Raw genomic sequence first — 15,580 nt, forward strand, 5'->3', positions numbered from 1 at the left:
TTTGCCCCGTCAGGTATTTTATGGGTATCTACAGATCAGGCACTATGCCCAATCGCTAGCCCCGAACTTACAATTCTCAACTCCAACCACATTTGAGAATCTGATGTTAGAAGGTTCAGCACGTCGAGGTTTAATCTCAGATATATACAAGGTGCTAAATTCGTATTGCTTTGCCACACAGGGTAAGCATGCATACATGCTTCGATGGGAAAGAGCATTGGGAGAAGAGATACCAGAAGCGACTTGGCAAACAATTTGGTCACAGGCGGCTAAAAGTTCTCTTTGTACACTCTGTACCTGCCCCAAGATAGTGCCTTTTTGGACGGAGACGCAATTTTTACTAACCCGCTTGCTGGGAGTACAGGTCCCTAGAGCCCCTAAATTATTCCTCCTGGGAGTATCTGGTTTACAGATACCTAAGCACTCCAAGAAACTGCTTCGGCATGTCTTGACAGCCGCGAGGTGTCTCATAGCCCTCTACTGGAAGAGACGGGACCCGCCTACTCAAACAGACCTATATACCAGAATCAAGGATATAGAATTAATGGAAAAAATGACTGCTAGATTACAAGACAGATTGGAAACACATGATAAGGTCTGGGAAGACTGGCACAGACGAGAAGATCCTCCTTGAGCTATTGATGGAGCCTCCCCCTCCTTCTCCCCCCCCTTCCCTCCCCCCTCTTTCTTTCTCTTTTTTTGTTCATCAGACAATGCTAGGGTCCATGTTTATATCTATATGTTGACTATTGCACCATATATGGAACCCAATCCAAGCTTTATACATCCGAATAATTGTTTATTGTTGGTGGTTATTTGCCAGTTTTGTTGCTGGCATAGCAAATTCTGTACAACACAATATCATTGTCTTTGTAACTTACCTGACTTTGATTAATAAAAAATGTTATTTGAAAAAAATATATATATATTTTAAGACAGGGTGTTTAAATATTTTCCAAATCATTTCAAAAAAAAAAAAAAAAAAAAAAAAAAAAAAAAAAAAAAAAAAAGTATGATATCAGATTATTCTAATTTCTGTGCACTGAGTGAGAACAAGCAAGTCCTAGGTAACAAACTGAAACCTCCAATGCAAGAACAGTATGCATTTCTTCCTTTAGGAGGTGCTGTGCTGCTATTGTAACAAGAAAAGGGTTTCAGTTTTGCTTTTGCATGTTAGTGGGTGTTTGGTTTGTTCTGTCCTCTTCACTAGGCCTCAAAAGCATTGGAAGAAAATACAGAGCAACAAAAAGGACCTGAAAGTACATACTTTATTAAAAAAGGTAAGAGTTTACATTTATCTGATTCTGGATCCAGAAAACTGTATCATTTAGCTACATTAGTCTATCTTCATACATCTTGTGTAAATAATAATTTAATTACCAGTAATCTAGTTCTTCCCCCACCTACAACCATAGATTAGTGTCTTCTTGCAAAGTAGTCATTTTTTCTTGTTTTTATTTCCTACTCCCCTCAGAAAAACGGTGAGACCAACATCTAGCATATGGAGGCATTTTCACATTACAAGTTCTTCTTAAAAGAAAAACGTGATTTGCAAATATTGTCAGATGAAATTTCCAAATGCTACCAGGATGACAAAACACATTCTTGTATGTGACAAGTGTCCTGTAGATATTAAAAAAATCCTTCATGGATCGAAGTGAAGAGGACAACAATGATGACAATGCACATAGTTTTTCAACGTTCTCATAACAGAATGACTTTCAATCTTAAAAAAGACAAAAAAGTGCTAATATAGCATTTTTTTCAATTTTTCCGAAAATTTCAGTTTTTTCCCAAAAAAAAACAAATGTTTTTTTTCCGAGCTTCAAAATTTCCAGAAATTTTACATCTCTAGGTCCAACCTCTCTAGAGATTCTAATCAGATTAACAAAAAACAGAACCTAGTTCCAAGGACATATCCACCACAGAGCCCAGTAACCTCACCATACTCCCCATCTCAACTATCAGCCATTTATCATTTAGTTCTTAGCCACCTTTAGATATTAGTCCAAATGCCCTGGTATTTGGCTCTACTTTTTTAGTCATGTACCCCTCTCCAGTTGCCCCCCAAAAAAGAAAATTAGACACTGCAGAGGGGGAAGAAGTAAACAGATGCCAAATCAACCAAATAACCGCAAACTGTAAAGATCTTTAATCCTTTCAGTCATGTTCTCTCCCCGGAAGAGACATCATTGTTGAGCCGGGTACTGAACTTTGCACCAACAAGCCTGACCCATATCTACTGTTCAAAGATTTAAACAAATACATTAGAAACCTTACTCTCAAAAAGGTTCTTTCAGATTAAAAACACCAAACCGAGACGGATTACATTTCCCAGGACGATATGGACTCTACCTCAGAATCTGAACCTATTGAATTCAACTTTGAGGCTGATATTATAGAAACACTTGAAGACTTATACCAAGACGATTCCCACACCAACCTAGACATACACTCAACATCTCCATACATCGCCCCCAGTTGCACATTTCACACTAAAGCCAAAATCTGTTTTTTTATCCACATCAATCAAAAGGTCCACACCTCGCTACCTTTTATAATATGGTCTTCTCAGATATGAAAAAAAATAAAAAAATTGAATTGTCATTCAAGATAGGGCTGATTATATAAAAGAGGCCCATCGCTTACTTGCGGATGGATCCACATACCAAAAACTTAGCAAAGATCCACCACCTGAATACAAATTGGATATCAATCTTCTAACTGAATATGCCACTCAAACCAAAATCATAGATAAAATCTGAAGCATCCCTCCTAATTAGGGATTTTTACCGCACACCCACTCCCATTTCATGACCAACTTATGAGTAATAGACAAGCTGGGTTCATCTTGGAATGCGCCAAGTTTTGTCTTACACATAAGACTGCCATGGGAGCCAATTTTGCTCCCTCATACGCCAATCTATCCATGGGCCTTTGGGAGCATCAATATATGTGGCAAAACAATCCATACTCTAAACATCTCATTTATTACAGCAGGTACATAGATGACATCATAATCATCTGGAATGGCTCCAGTAACGACATTCAGGATTTTGACAATCATTGCAATACCAACCCCCATAGCCTCAGTTTCACATATGTTACAGACCCAGTTAAAGTTAGCCTTTCTTGATCTTGAACTCTATCATGTCAATGACGAAATACATACTAAAAACTAATATAAAACAGACAGCTGGCAGCACACTACTACACTACAAAAGCTGCCACTACCACAAGTGGAAAAATAATATACCAAGAGGACAATTCTGCCGTCTGAGGCGTAATTGTACCAATATGACAGACTATACAGAACAAAGCGACTTACTCACTAACAAACGCAAGGATAAGGGCTATGCTGAATCATTGATCAAACAAGCTTACACTCAGTAGTCACAAGATGTTCCCACTAAAATAGATAAAAGGTACATTTGACCATTCTGTTCGTTTTATCACCAGATTCCATTCTGATCACAAAAAAAAAAAATAAAAAAATAAAAAAATGGAAACAAATTAACATTGGCCGATATTGCTTGAGGATATACATCTCAAAACTATCCTCCCCAGAATCACATACAGAAAAGCACCAAATATCAAAAATAAAATAAAAATCGCACCCAGGAAGCTTAAATCTCACCCCGTGAATTTGACACCCCAGATATGTCTCATACCATTACAGGGTATGTTTCAATGTAAAAAAACTCTATGCAAGACCTGTAGATTTGTACAACATGGCAAGAAACTATATACTACCAAGGGCAAAACCTACAATATCAATGTGGTGCATTGCCTCAGCTGCCCCTGTCATCAACTTTATGTAGGTCGTACTATCCACCCCCTCCGACACATTTGGCGAGCACCAGAGAAAGGTCGAGGAAGGCAAAGATAAAACACAGCGTTCCTTGCCAATTCTCCCAAAATCATAAGAAATCTACTGAAGGCCTAAAAAGTATGGATCGTGGAACACATGCCCAAGAACATGAGCAATTCCATGGGCTCTGCAAATGCGAAAAATTTGATTTATTCTCTCGATACTCTTTCGCCAGGGGGACTAAACGAGGAATGAGGTGTCTACTATATTATAACATTTTCCCTCAATAATTACCCTTTTTTCCCCTCAGGTATCTCTTCCTTATGATGGTTTTCATATAAAATACTTTTCTGTCTTGGGGTGGTGGAAGGTTCATCCCACTAGTAAGTAAACATATAGTGTTAATGTCTAAACATCTAATTTCCCCCCCCCCTTTTTTTTTCATCCCTACCCAAAAAAAAAAAAAAAAAAAAAATACTCCCCCCCCGTTCCATTTAACCCCCCTCCCTCCTTTTACTCCCAATATCCCCTTTAAAATGCAATTACCTCACCACGTTACCCCATCACAAAAAAACATTAAATTAGGTACCACTATTAGTGCATTTCAATTCTATTATCACATACATTTATAATAAAAATCATTGCTTTGCAAAAGGTATCTAGGTACTACTGGCCTCTGTGTGATATACACATAGAGTGTAAACATTTTTTTTAACTAATTTACATGCATACATAGTCATAGTAGTCATAATTTCATGCATCTTCCCATATAAATTTTCTTCCCCCCAACTCATACTATTAAATTCGTAATAATGAATCCATTTAATCCAAAGAAATTAATGCAATAGTGTTATTTAGATTGATTTTATGCTCAAATGTTATTTTTATATATTTTTTATTGCCTATTCTTATTTGGAATTGCCTCAAGAACTGAAGTTGATATGTAATGTCACGTTAGTTCTGTTGAACCATAAGCGGTTAACAGTCTGTTGATATCTATATTATTTTGGCTCTCTGTATTTCATGTTGGAAAGTATGTCACATCCTTTCTACTACATGGCAGTTTTCCAAGGCATATATATCAGCCAAAGTCTCACTAGCTTGACAAAGGAGCATGCCCTGAGTCCCATCTGCCAGTGGGTATGCTCTGAAACGCAGTTGCAATCCACCAGCGACGTCATCACGCCTGGCGCCCTCACCATTGGCCTGATCCAAGCCTCAGTTTAATCGCCGTGGTCCCAGAGATCCTGCTGGCTAGGATTTCTCCACCACAGGCAGAATAATCAGCTGTTCAGAATGCCACTCCGCAGTGAATGCCACGCCAGTGTGGATGGACTTGTGCCTTACTTCCTTAACCTCCATGTAAGTGGATAATGCACCTGTATCTCATTAAAATATTTACAGTTCTAACCTAGAGGCACCTGTGTTTCTCTTCTCATTTGGCTGCCAGCCAAGCCTGACAATTTACCTATCCTGTACAAAAATCCTATTAACTCATCTAACAACCTAGAGGGTGCTACACAGCCAAGACAGCTGATTGGAGGGTACAATGTACCCCATATTCATTCACATGGGGGGGCTGGGATCTGCCCCCTCCCCTTTTTAAAGGGGGCATCCAGTTTCTGATAAGCCCCCTGCCCGCAGAAGAGGCCCTTATCCCCATCAATACAGGGGTGCTTTGGGGGCCTGGTATGGATTAGGGGGGACCCCTACACTGTTTTTCTTCAGAATTTTTAAGTGCCGGCATTCTTTTGCTTACATTTCAGCTGTCAGCGGGGAGTCATCGGTTGTTAAGCATGCGGAACCCCACTCCTTAACAACTGGCTTGGGCACAGCTTCGATTCTTTAAAGTTCGCATTGGAATCGCACCTGACAAACAGAAATTGTGCTGTGAATTTGCACAAAAAAAAATTAAAGTTACGCTTACTGGTAACATCTTTTCCAGTAGTCTTTCAGGACAGCCACATTGAGAGACCTTGGCACCTCCTCTTCCTTGGAAACACTGCGCCAGCCCCCATAAATTTACACCTCCCCCTGCCAGCCTCAGTTTTTTCTAGAGCACCTCCAGTTAGCTGGGGAGACACAAGAACACGTTAATAACATACTATCACATATTACTATTGTGCCCTTTTTTAGGTCTTCCTCAAGACCTCCCAAAACTTTGGGTGGGTACTAGGGCTGTCCTGAAAGACTACTGGAAAAGACGTTACCGATAAGCGTAACTTTAATTTTCCCTCCCCGTCTTTCAGGACAGCCACATTGAGAGGATAGACGAGCACTTACCACTTAGGGTGGGACAACAGCTTGCAATACCTTTCACCCAAAGGATTGCTCACTTGCTGATACCAGATCCACTCTGTAGTGTTTCACAAATGTGGTGAAACTGGACCATATGGCTGCCTTGCAAATCTGCTCTGGCATGTGCTGAAGTAGAGGCCCCAGGCTGGGAAGATGCAGAGCCCTGTGCTAAGGGCGGGGTTGTATTCTGCGATGCAGGTGAGGGTTTAAGGGGAACCTGTAACCCTTCAAACAGGGTTTTAAATGATTGGAGAGTTGAGGATAATTCCTTGACTGATGCTGCTAACCCTGACTCTTGTTCAGCTCTTTCATTAACTAGTGCATCAATACAGTCCTTACATAAGACCTTTTTCTACGCCTCCCCTAGGGTATCCCTACAGGAGGCACACTTTCTCTTAGAGCTATGTGGGTTTTTTTTTCTCAGAAGATTTCTGAAATACATAGAAAAAAAACAAAACACCAATCAATATCCTCAAAAGCCTCACACAGAAATACAACCATGGGGAGAGTCAGGTTCCTCCTATAAAATGAGGGACCTGGTCTCCTTCTCTGCCCACCTAGAGGGGTTCCTTCCCCTCCCCCCACTATAGGAACCATGAAGGGGGGAGGGAGAGCCTAGGTAGAGGGGGAACCCTTCCCCAGGGTACCCTTACCTTAGGCTGGCTGGAGCTGGCATCGCTGAGCGCCGTCTGAGCATCTGCTTCTGACATGCTGGTGGGTGGCCTGTGGAGTCTTCACACGCCTGTGCTGTGAAAGAACTCATCTCCAGCCTGTGCCTGGCCCTCTATCTGCGCCGCATGACCCGGAACCGGAAGTCATGGGTCAAAGGACACACATCCGCCCCCCCCCGCCAGAAATGACGTCACCCGCCGTCCGGCCCGCTCGGTTCCACTGCGGTCTGTACGCTGTACAGGGGGAACAGAGATGCCTCCTGCAAACAGCCCTGTGGCTGTGAAAGAGGGCCCCCCCAGACTTCTACCAGCGCTCAGCGAAGTTGGGGGGGGCGGGCGAGATGCGGCCGGTAAGTAGCCTGCCGCTGCCCCAGAGAACCCCTGTCTCTTAGTTAGGGACTTTTAGTAAAAACAGCCCCCAGTCTCCCTGACTACTTAGGCCTGGTTCCTTGCGCAGTGTCTCCCCACCGGGGGAAACACAAATAACTGAGGCTGGCAGGGGGAGGTGTAAATTTATGGGGGCTGGCTCAGTGGTTCCAAGGAAGAGGAGGAGCCAAGGTCTCTCAATGTGGCTGTCCTGAAAGACGGGGAGGAAAAATAAATGCCATTTGCAACACAGCAGTGTGAACCAGGACTCAAAGGAGGTGATTAGTTTGCAGACTTGAAAGTATTGGTTTTAGTATCAGAGCATTTACATTAGTACAAGCACCACTATGCTTAGTATCGGCATCAATGCAAGGCTAGTATAAAGGATTGGACCACTCTAAAGTGGTATTTCTGCATCAAGCAACATTTGGTGGGTGGAGTGACCCACTGGCTTCTTGCATTCCATATGGACTTCAGTGCTAAAGTTTAACTCCAGGCACAAAAACCTTCATTCAAATATTCCTCCATAGCTACAAAAGAATACAAATACATTTGTGTGCACCACATGTTTTTGTAAACCAAATTTTTGCATTGTAAAAGCAGCAACATCATCACTGTGCTGTTGTTGTAATCGAGTTATTACTGTATTAACTAGATTTCAATAATTCATATTGATGAGGAAAGTTCCAAGAAAATCTGTTCAGTTCTCGTGTAAAAACTCCAAAATTGATTTATTAATAAAAATAGCAAAATATTACAAAAACAATGTCAACGTATAGAATGTCATTAATAAATGTATAATATTCTTAAGATGAAGAATAAATTAGATATGTCTGTGTGTAAAAGTAGCAGCCATGTCTAGTGATGTGTGTGTGTGTCTGTCCTCGTGGAGTGTCAGCTGCAGAGTCCGCCTGTGTCCCCTCCTGTTACAAGCTTTTCTACTCCTAAAAAACGAACCCCTACCTTATTCCTATTAAGAACGCCCGCAAATTTCAAACACACAAGGCAGTTGTTCAATCTCTAAAATTCCTAAGGGTGGGGCTATGAACTATATGAGTAGCTAAAATAAGAATAATTTAACTTGTACAAATATAAGATCTTTACATCTAAACCAACTACACACACACACAAATTATTTCACAAAATACACAATGTTCTTAATAATATTCTAATCAAGAAATATTGTAATGTAAAGAAAGAACTTATATTCTTAACATACTAAAAAAGGATGTAACCTTCTCTTACGATGGAGGAGGTGAATGGTCAACTCATTCTTAATTACAGCCATATGTGGGCTCTTCCAAGAAATGCATTTGAAGCTTCAAATAAATCTTTACACATAAATGTGTGTAAAAATATACTTATATAACTTTATCCATATCTAGAATATATAATGATATACATAAGCAAGTCAATTATTCTCAAAAGACCCAAATCCATTCATAAATTCTGATATCTAACAGCTGTACATAGTATGAGCAGAGAGCAGAGCTGTGGGAGGGGCCCAGAAGGCTCACCAACTATAGGCTGCTTTCAGAAAACTACAGGAGGGGCAGAGACATGGCAAGTTATTTTTAACAAGGAGAAAGAGCAGCAGCGACTGGCCTTTATTACAGGAAGTTCCTGCACCGACGCAAAGTTTCACACTGAATTACTGGACAAATTACACAGAGCACACCAAGATTCCAGTAAGAATACACGTGACTCTTGTATCTAGACAATATTTGCTGATCAATGAGTACATCCCTAAGCACTTGCTACCATAGCACTTTACTTTGGCCCTGCCTACCTGGAAGACTTGGGAGTTCCCACTTATCTTGAAGTGTTCACTCTTCTACTGTTGCATAATAAATAAAATTATATATCCATTGCAGAGAGCATCCAGTTTTGTACCGACCATGGCAGGCCTGCAGACTTGGGAGCTCCTCGATTTTGCCACCAGACAGGCATGGTAACTCTAGTATCTACCAATACCAGAAAGCTTGGTTCTGGGTTAGGCAACAATACAATATATGGGTCCAACTTCAGCACATCAGTCAATATCAAAGTGTGCCATTTAATAAGATCTGAACATACCTGCTCAAAGAATAAACACAATGTGCAGAAGTCACCACCTCAGTTGTCTGCACAATGCTTCCTCCACAGATGTGTTTACCGCGATACTGCAGAGACACCTGGACAAAAAAGGCCAAAATTATCTGCTGGGTCTTCAACTCTGCAAAACATCCAGAGCATGAGAAAATGTCAGCCATACATCAGATTCTCTTCATTGAGATGCAGAGTAACCGTGAGGCATCACCATTGGAACTGTGAAATTGTAAGAGGTCTACAGTGTAGACATGTGCACCAGTTTTCGTTCCGAATCGAAATTCGGCCGAATTTTTCATTATTTGGAGATTCGTATGCATCCGAATTTCTGAATTACAAAAGTAACAAATTTAAACGAATCCGAAAAAAAAAACGATTGAATTAGAAAACAAATTTGAAAAAAATAGAAAACGATTTTCTAAAAAATACAATAGAATATAAAATAATAAAGCAATATAATATATTATAAATATATATTATAAATATTATAAATATATATTATAAATATATATTATAAATATATATTATAAATAATTATATATATATATATATATATATATATATATATATATATATATATATATATATATATATATATATATATATATATCTCTCTCTCTCTCTCTCTCTATCTAAAAATATTATTATTCTGTTTTATTGTTTTTCTATTACTTTCTATTCTAGAAGTCTTTTCTATTCAAATTCAAATTCATTCTATACGAAATTCGAATTTCGGAACATGGCTTCTGAAGTTCGAATTTCATATAGAATGAATTTGAATAGAAAAGATTAGAAAATAATAGACTAGAAAAACAATAGAACAGAATAAAATATAAATATATATTATATTTTTTTTCTATTCAAAATTGATTTCAGTCTACATGAAATTCGGATGATGAGAATATTATAATATATATATATATATATTTTTTTTTTTTTTTTCTCTATTCTGTTCCATTGTTTTTCTATGCTATTCTAAACATTTCTACTCAAATTTGGATTCATTCTATACGAAATTTCCAATTTCAGAAGATGGCTTCTGAAATTCGAATTTCGTATATAATGAATTTGAATAGAAAAGATTAGAATAGAAAATAATAGAACAGAATAAAATATAATATATTACATATATATAACTTTTTTCTATTCTGTTCCATTGTTTTTCTATTCTATTCTTTTCTATTTGAATTCAAATTCATCCTATACGAAATTGATGATAGATAGATAAATATCTATCTATCTCTATCTCTATCTCTATCTCTATCTCTATCTCTATCTCTATCTCTATCTCTATCTCTATCTCTATCTCTATCTCTATCTCTATCTCTATCTCTATCTCTATCTCTATCTCTATCTCTATCTCTATCTCTATCTCTATCTCTATCTCTATCTCTATCTCTATCTCTATCTCTATCTCTATCTCTATCTCTATCTCTATCTCTATCTCTATCTGTGTGTGTGTGTGTGTGTGTGTGTGTGTGTGTGTGTGTGTGTGTGTGTGTGTGTGTGTGTATATATATATAAAATATATACATATACACACACACACACACACACACACACACACACACACACACACACACACACACACACACACACACATTTTATATATAATTTTTTTTTTTCTATGCTATTCTTTTCCATTATTTTCTATTTTATTCTAATCTTTTCTATTTGAATGTGAATTTATTCTATACGAAATTCGAATTTTGGAAAATGGTTATATAGAAATAGAATGAAATCAAATTCTAATAGAAAAAACAATAGAACAGAATAGATAATAATATTATTATTATTGTTATTATTATTATATATCCATCTTCCGAAAGTGGAATTTGGTACAGAATGAATATGAATTCGAATAGAAAAGATTAGAATAGAATATATTATATTTTTTTTCTATTCTGTTCTATTGTTTTACTATGCTATTCTTTTCTATCATTTTCTATCCAAATTCACTTTCATTCTATACGAATTTCGAAAAATGGTTATATATAGTTTACTTTTTCAAATTCGGTCAAATTTTTCGAATACAAAACTAAACGAATCCCGAAAACGAATGTAACGAATCAAAACAAATTTTTTCATCCTGCACATATCTACTACAGTGATCCTGAGTGGGCTCAATAGTCTTCTGGGTCACAGTACATAGACACACACTATATATATATATATATATATATATATATATATATATATACATACATACACACACACACATACATACATATACACACCCAATTTTATCCAGGTATATTGTCACACAAAAAAGAAAATTAACCAATGTGATGGCCAGGCCAGTGCAGGCTTAAACCAAACCTTATAGCTTGGCTTTGTTTTAGTCTGCAGATGATTTGGTTATGTGTTGTGGCAGGGATGTCTGGATCACAAGACTTGCTAGGCAGACTTACAGATCCTTGGGCAAGTAAGACAGTAAACATTTAAACCTAAGTTGTGTATTTAGCCAATTGCCTGGAGCTCAGCTTTAAAAAGGTAAATTAGATGGACGTCTGACATTTTCAAAAATTTTTGGATACAATTTCATTAATATTACACGTTCCTTGGATGTAATTTCTTCTTAACCCTAGAACACCCATGCTTCTCTCATTCCACCTACCGTCCAAGGCTGTCCGCCTGCCTCAGCATCCTCTCCCCCAATGATACGTGAATTTTGTTGAAAAAAGCTTTCAGCTATCTGCTTCTTTCGCTGAATGCCGCATTTCACCTCTGGAGGCAAGACAAAACCAGAAATAAAAAAAAAAATAACACCAAACTAAAAGAGCTTAAAGAACTCTAGCTTTCCCTCCCCAAAACAGATGCATTGTTCATGTAAATGAATTACAACCCCAATATCAGTGTGTGTGTAACTTACCACCTTTAGATGTATACATTAGGTTTCTGTGTCTGTGATGTCACTCCTTTTCCATTTTGAAAACACACATCAACGCTCATCATTCTTCTGTAGCACTAACTCTCAGTGGAGCTGCTGGTTTAAAGCGGGCTGTTACCTCCACTCTCAACACCTCTGTTTCACCAGCACCGGGTCTAGGGTCCCGTTGAGTTTACCTCTGGATGATGTAAGCACCAAACACTTGAGTATATTTTCCAATGCTTTAATGAACAAGTAATAAAGGAAGTAGCAGGAAAAAGGCAGAAGGAAAGTTGCAGGGAAGCTCAAATACCTTTCCTTAGTATTCTTTAGAACATTCTTTGGAATTGAACACTTGTAGTTGAATGCACTCCCCTTGTGGGATTCAATCTTTGCCCATCTGGATAGGCCTCTCTCACTTGCCTAGCAGCCAGTACGCAGCACAAACAAAAGCCTCTGCCACAGACTTGTTTGGAATAAAACCCGTACGATCCTCTGCCACAGGATGTATTGGTTTGCGATGAATGTCAGACACAGTACTTGAACCTTTAAGCCAACCCGGCAGTACAATGCAGTAAGATTACTTCAGGATACGTCCTCCAACCGAGTCACCAGGCCCCTCTCCAGACCAGCACTACGCATGATCCTTCCATGACGGGTCCTCCCCTGGGATCTCCTTGGTTGTCCAGCTTCTTCACTCAGGACAGACAGCTCAGGACCATTCCTCTGCTGCTGCGGTAGGCCCCAGACAGGCTTCTGGGCCCACACGCCGCAGCGACGTGGGCCTCCGGAACAGAGGACCATGAGGTGGTACTCCTAACACATACCTGTCGGCCAGGAGGGCCAGCAGGTGGCTGAAAATGAACCCCTGAATATGGCGTCTGTCCCATAAATACCCTCTCTCAGAATGCAACTCTGAGGACCTCCTCCACAGAGTTGTCTCCGGTACAGAGGAGCACTCATACGCTTCAACACGTTGCCTTTCCAACACCAGCCCATGGTGACAACGACACCCACCGGCACAGTGTGGAACTACACGCAACTCAGCCAAGCTGGAACAGATGCAAATCTAACTTCACCTAACAAGTAGCCCACAAGATTTACCTATCAGTGGTAGATTAAAAATCTACCAGCGCTACACTTCTGTTACCATTTGTTTGCCTCTGTGCGTTTCCGAATGCAGGCAACTTGCAAGAAAACGCACACTTTGGTTCGCAATTCGAAAACGCGTTGCTTGCATTACCATTTGTTTGCATCTGCGCGTTTATGAGTGAACAGCAACCTGCAAAAAAACACGCACACTTTGCCATGCATATCAAAAATGTGCAGCAATCAGCAAAGAATATATGTGCTTTATCATGCATTTCAAAAACAAATGGCAAGGCGCGTCGTGTTTGTTTTACCATTCGTTCACATCTGCACATTTCCAAATGCACAGCAACCCACAAGAAAATTCAAGTTAGACTTACCGGTAACTTGTTTTCCAAGAGTCTTTCAGGACAGCACCTGAGAGAGTGGCTCCACCCACTAGGAAACACCAACTCCACCAAATTTTAAAGGAGGCTCCTCCCCACAGCTCGTCAGTTGTAGCAGAGTACCTCCGGCCCAAGCTGGAACACATAATCGGTATATGGTTAGTGACAGCATTAACAAACAAAGGGCGGGTCGTTGCTGTCCTGAAAGACTCTTGGAAAACACGTTACCGGTAAGTCTAACTTGAATTTTCCCTAAACGTCTTTCAGGACAGCGCCTGAGAGGATAATCAAAACTTACCAACTAGGGAGGAACAACAGCCTGCAGGACCTTTCTGCCAAATGCCAACAGGAGAGAGAGAGAGAGAGAGAGAGAGAGAGAGAGAGAGAGAGAGAGAGAGAGAGAGAGAGAGAGAGAGAGAGAGAGAGAGAGAGAGAGAGAGAGAGAGAGAGAGAGAGAGAGAGAGAGAGAGAGAGAGAGAGAGAGAGAGAGAGAGAGAAACACCACAGTATACAGGGCCTCTTACTTGGACCTTGCTGGTGCCTGTCCTACTAGCCACTGTCACAGAGTCCATCATGGTGCTGTGTTTGTAGTGGCTTAGAATGCCGGTTCCGGAGTCCATCAGCGCCGCTGCGCTGGACCGGAACCAGAGTATAGGCACCAGGACTGCTCCTCCCCTCTCCCCCTGCGCAGTTTTCTGCAGAGATGACACTGTGCCTGCTCCCCGGTGCCGTCCCTTGCCTGATACCTTACTTCCGGCCATCCGAGTCTTTACGCTGCCACCAAAAAGATGGCGGCGGCCTGTAGTCCCAGACATGCTGGGGTATCCCGCGAACGGCTGCCGCCACCTAGGAGCAGCCCCTGAAACAGTTGGGCTCTCTCTGAGCTGAAGAGGAAGAAAAAGCCCACTTACCAGCTACCCTTGGTGCGGCGTGGGAGGGGCAGACTCTCTGGAGGCAAAAAAGGTATGGTGGGTAGGCAGTCTGGCCTCTCAGGACAGCACCTCAGAGACCCTGACTCCCACTAGGTGTTCCCTTGCCAGAGGAAACACAAAAACTGACGAGCTGTGGGGACAAGCCTCCTTTTAAAATTTGGTGGAGTTGGTGTTTCCTGTTTCCTAGTGGGTGGAGCCACTCTCTCAGGTGCTGTCCTGAAAGACGTTTAGGGAAAAACAAGCAGTGCACTTGCACTACCATTCTGTATTCACATCTGCGCATTTCCAAGAAAACGTGTACTCTGCTGTGCATTTTGAACACACGCGGCAACGCATGTCGTGCTTGGGTTACCATTCGGTCACATCTGCGAGTTTCCAAATGCAGGGCAATCTGCAAGAAAAAGCACGCATTTTCTGTGCGATAGTCGTGCTGGAAGTCGTGACTCATGTGGTGCTGCGTGACCCAGGGCTTTCTTTTCAATCCCTCCCAGCATCAGTAAAAACTAGCTTTCCCAGCAGGCTGTGTATATTATATGGAGAGCTTTCCTTTTTTTTTTGAATGATGCTGGGATCTGAGAGGAGGGGCTTGGGAGGTTTGCACTCTTCCTGTAGGTTTGACTGGGGGGGACTGAATGCTAATTAGGATGCATTTCATCCCACCCACCATCAGAGCTGTGAAGGAAGTTACATCATTTGCACAGTCTCAAAGACTACAGAGGGGTGTGTTTTAGGCTAGAGATGGAGCAGTAAGTGGCTAGGGAAGGCCCTCAGTCCACAACTAGATCAGGGTTTCTCTACCTTTTTCTAGTCCGGGCACCGACAGTCTTGAGGCACCCCTGTCCAAGGCTTGGTTCACAAAATCGTGCTCGTTCCCAACACACAGACAAATGCTCTGCTCTTTAGGGGTGCCATTAATTCTTAATGGTACCCCACACATTGGCAAACATTGCGTGCTTTTGATGCGGCGCAACTTTAAAAAAAGATCGGGGACTTCTTTCCCTGGACTCACGCGGGTAGGCAGCCCTACACGCAGCACGCATCCACACAGATGTGAACCAAGGGCAGGTTGG

The 15,580-nt window shown here is 40.7% G+C and overlaps 1 protein-coding gene across 1 annotated transcript in view; it reads right to left on the reverse strand.

Annotated features, from left to right (window-relative positions):
- The window catches only part of OVCH1 (ovochymase 1), a 177,967-nt gene extending 163,814 nt beyond the window's left edge, over window positions 1-14,153 (reverse strand). The window contains exons 1-4 of the mRNA XM_073623594.1: window positions 14,103-14,153; window positions 11,852-12,007; window positions 9,223-9,320; window positions 8,110-8,116 (exon numbers count right to left, since the gene is read on the reverse strand). Coding sequence (XP_073479695.1) covers window positions 8,110-8,116; window positions 9,223-9,320; window positions 11,852-12,007; window positions 14,103-14,153 — 312 coding nt within the window. The remainder of the gene's footprint in view (window positions 1-8,109; window positions 8,117-9,222; window positions 9,321-11,851; window positions 12,008-14,102) is intronic.
- Window positions 14,154-15,580: the final 1,427 nt, after the last annotated feature.

Source organism: Aquarana catesbeiana, linkage group LG03, assembly GCF_042186555.1.
Source record: "Aquarana catesbeiana isolate 2022-GZ linkage group LG03, ASM4218655v1, whole genome shotgun sequence".
Taxonomy (NCBI): Eukaryota; Metazoa; Chordata; class Amphibia; order Anura; family Ranidae; genus Aquarana; species Aquarana catesbeiana.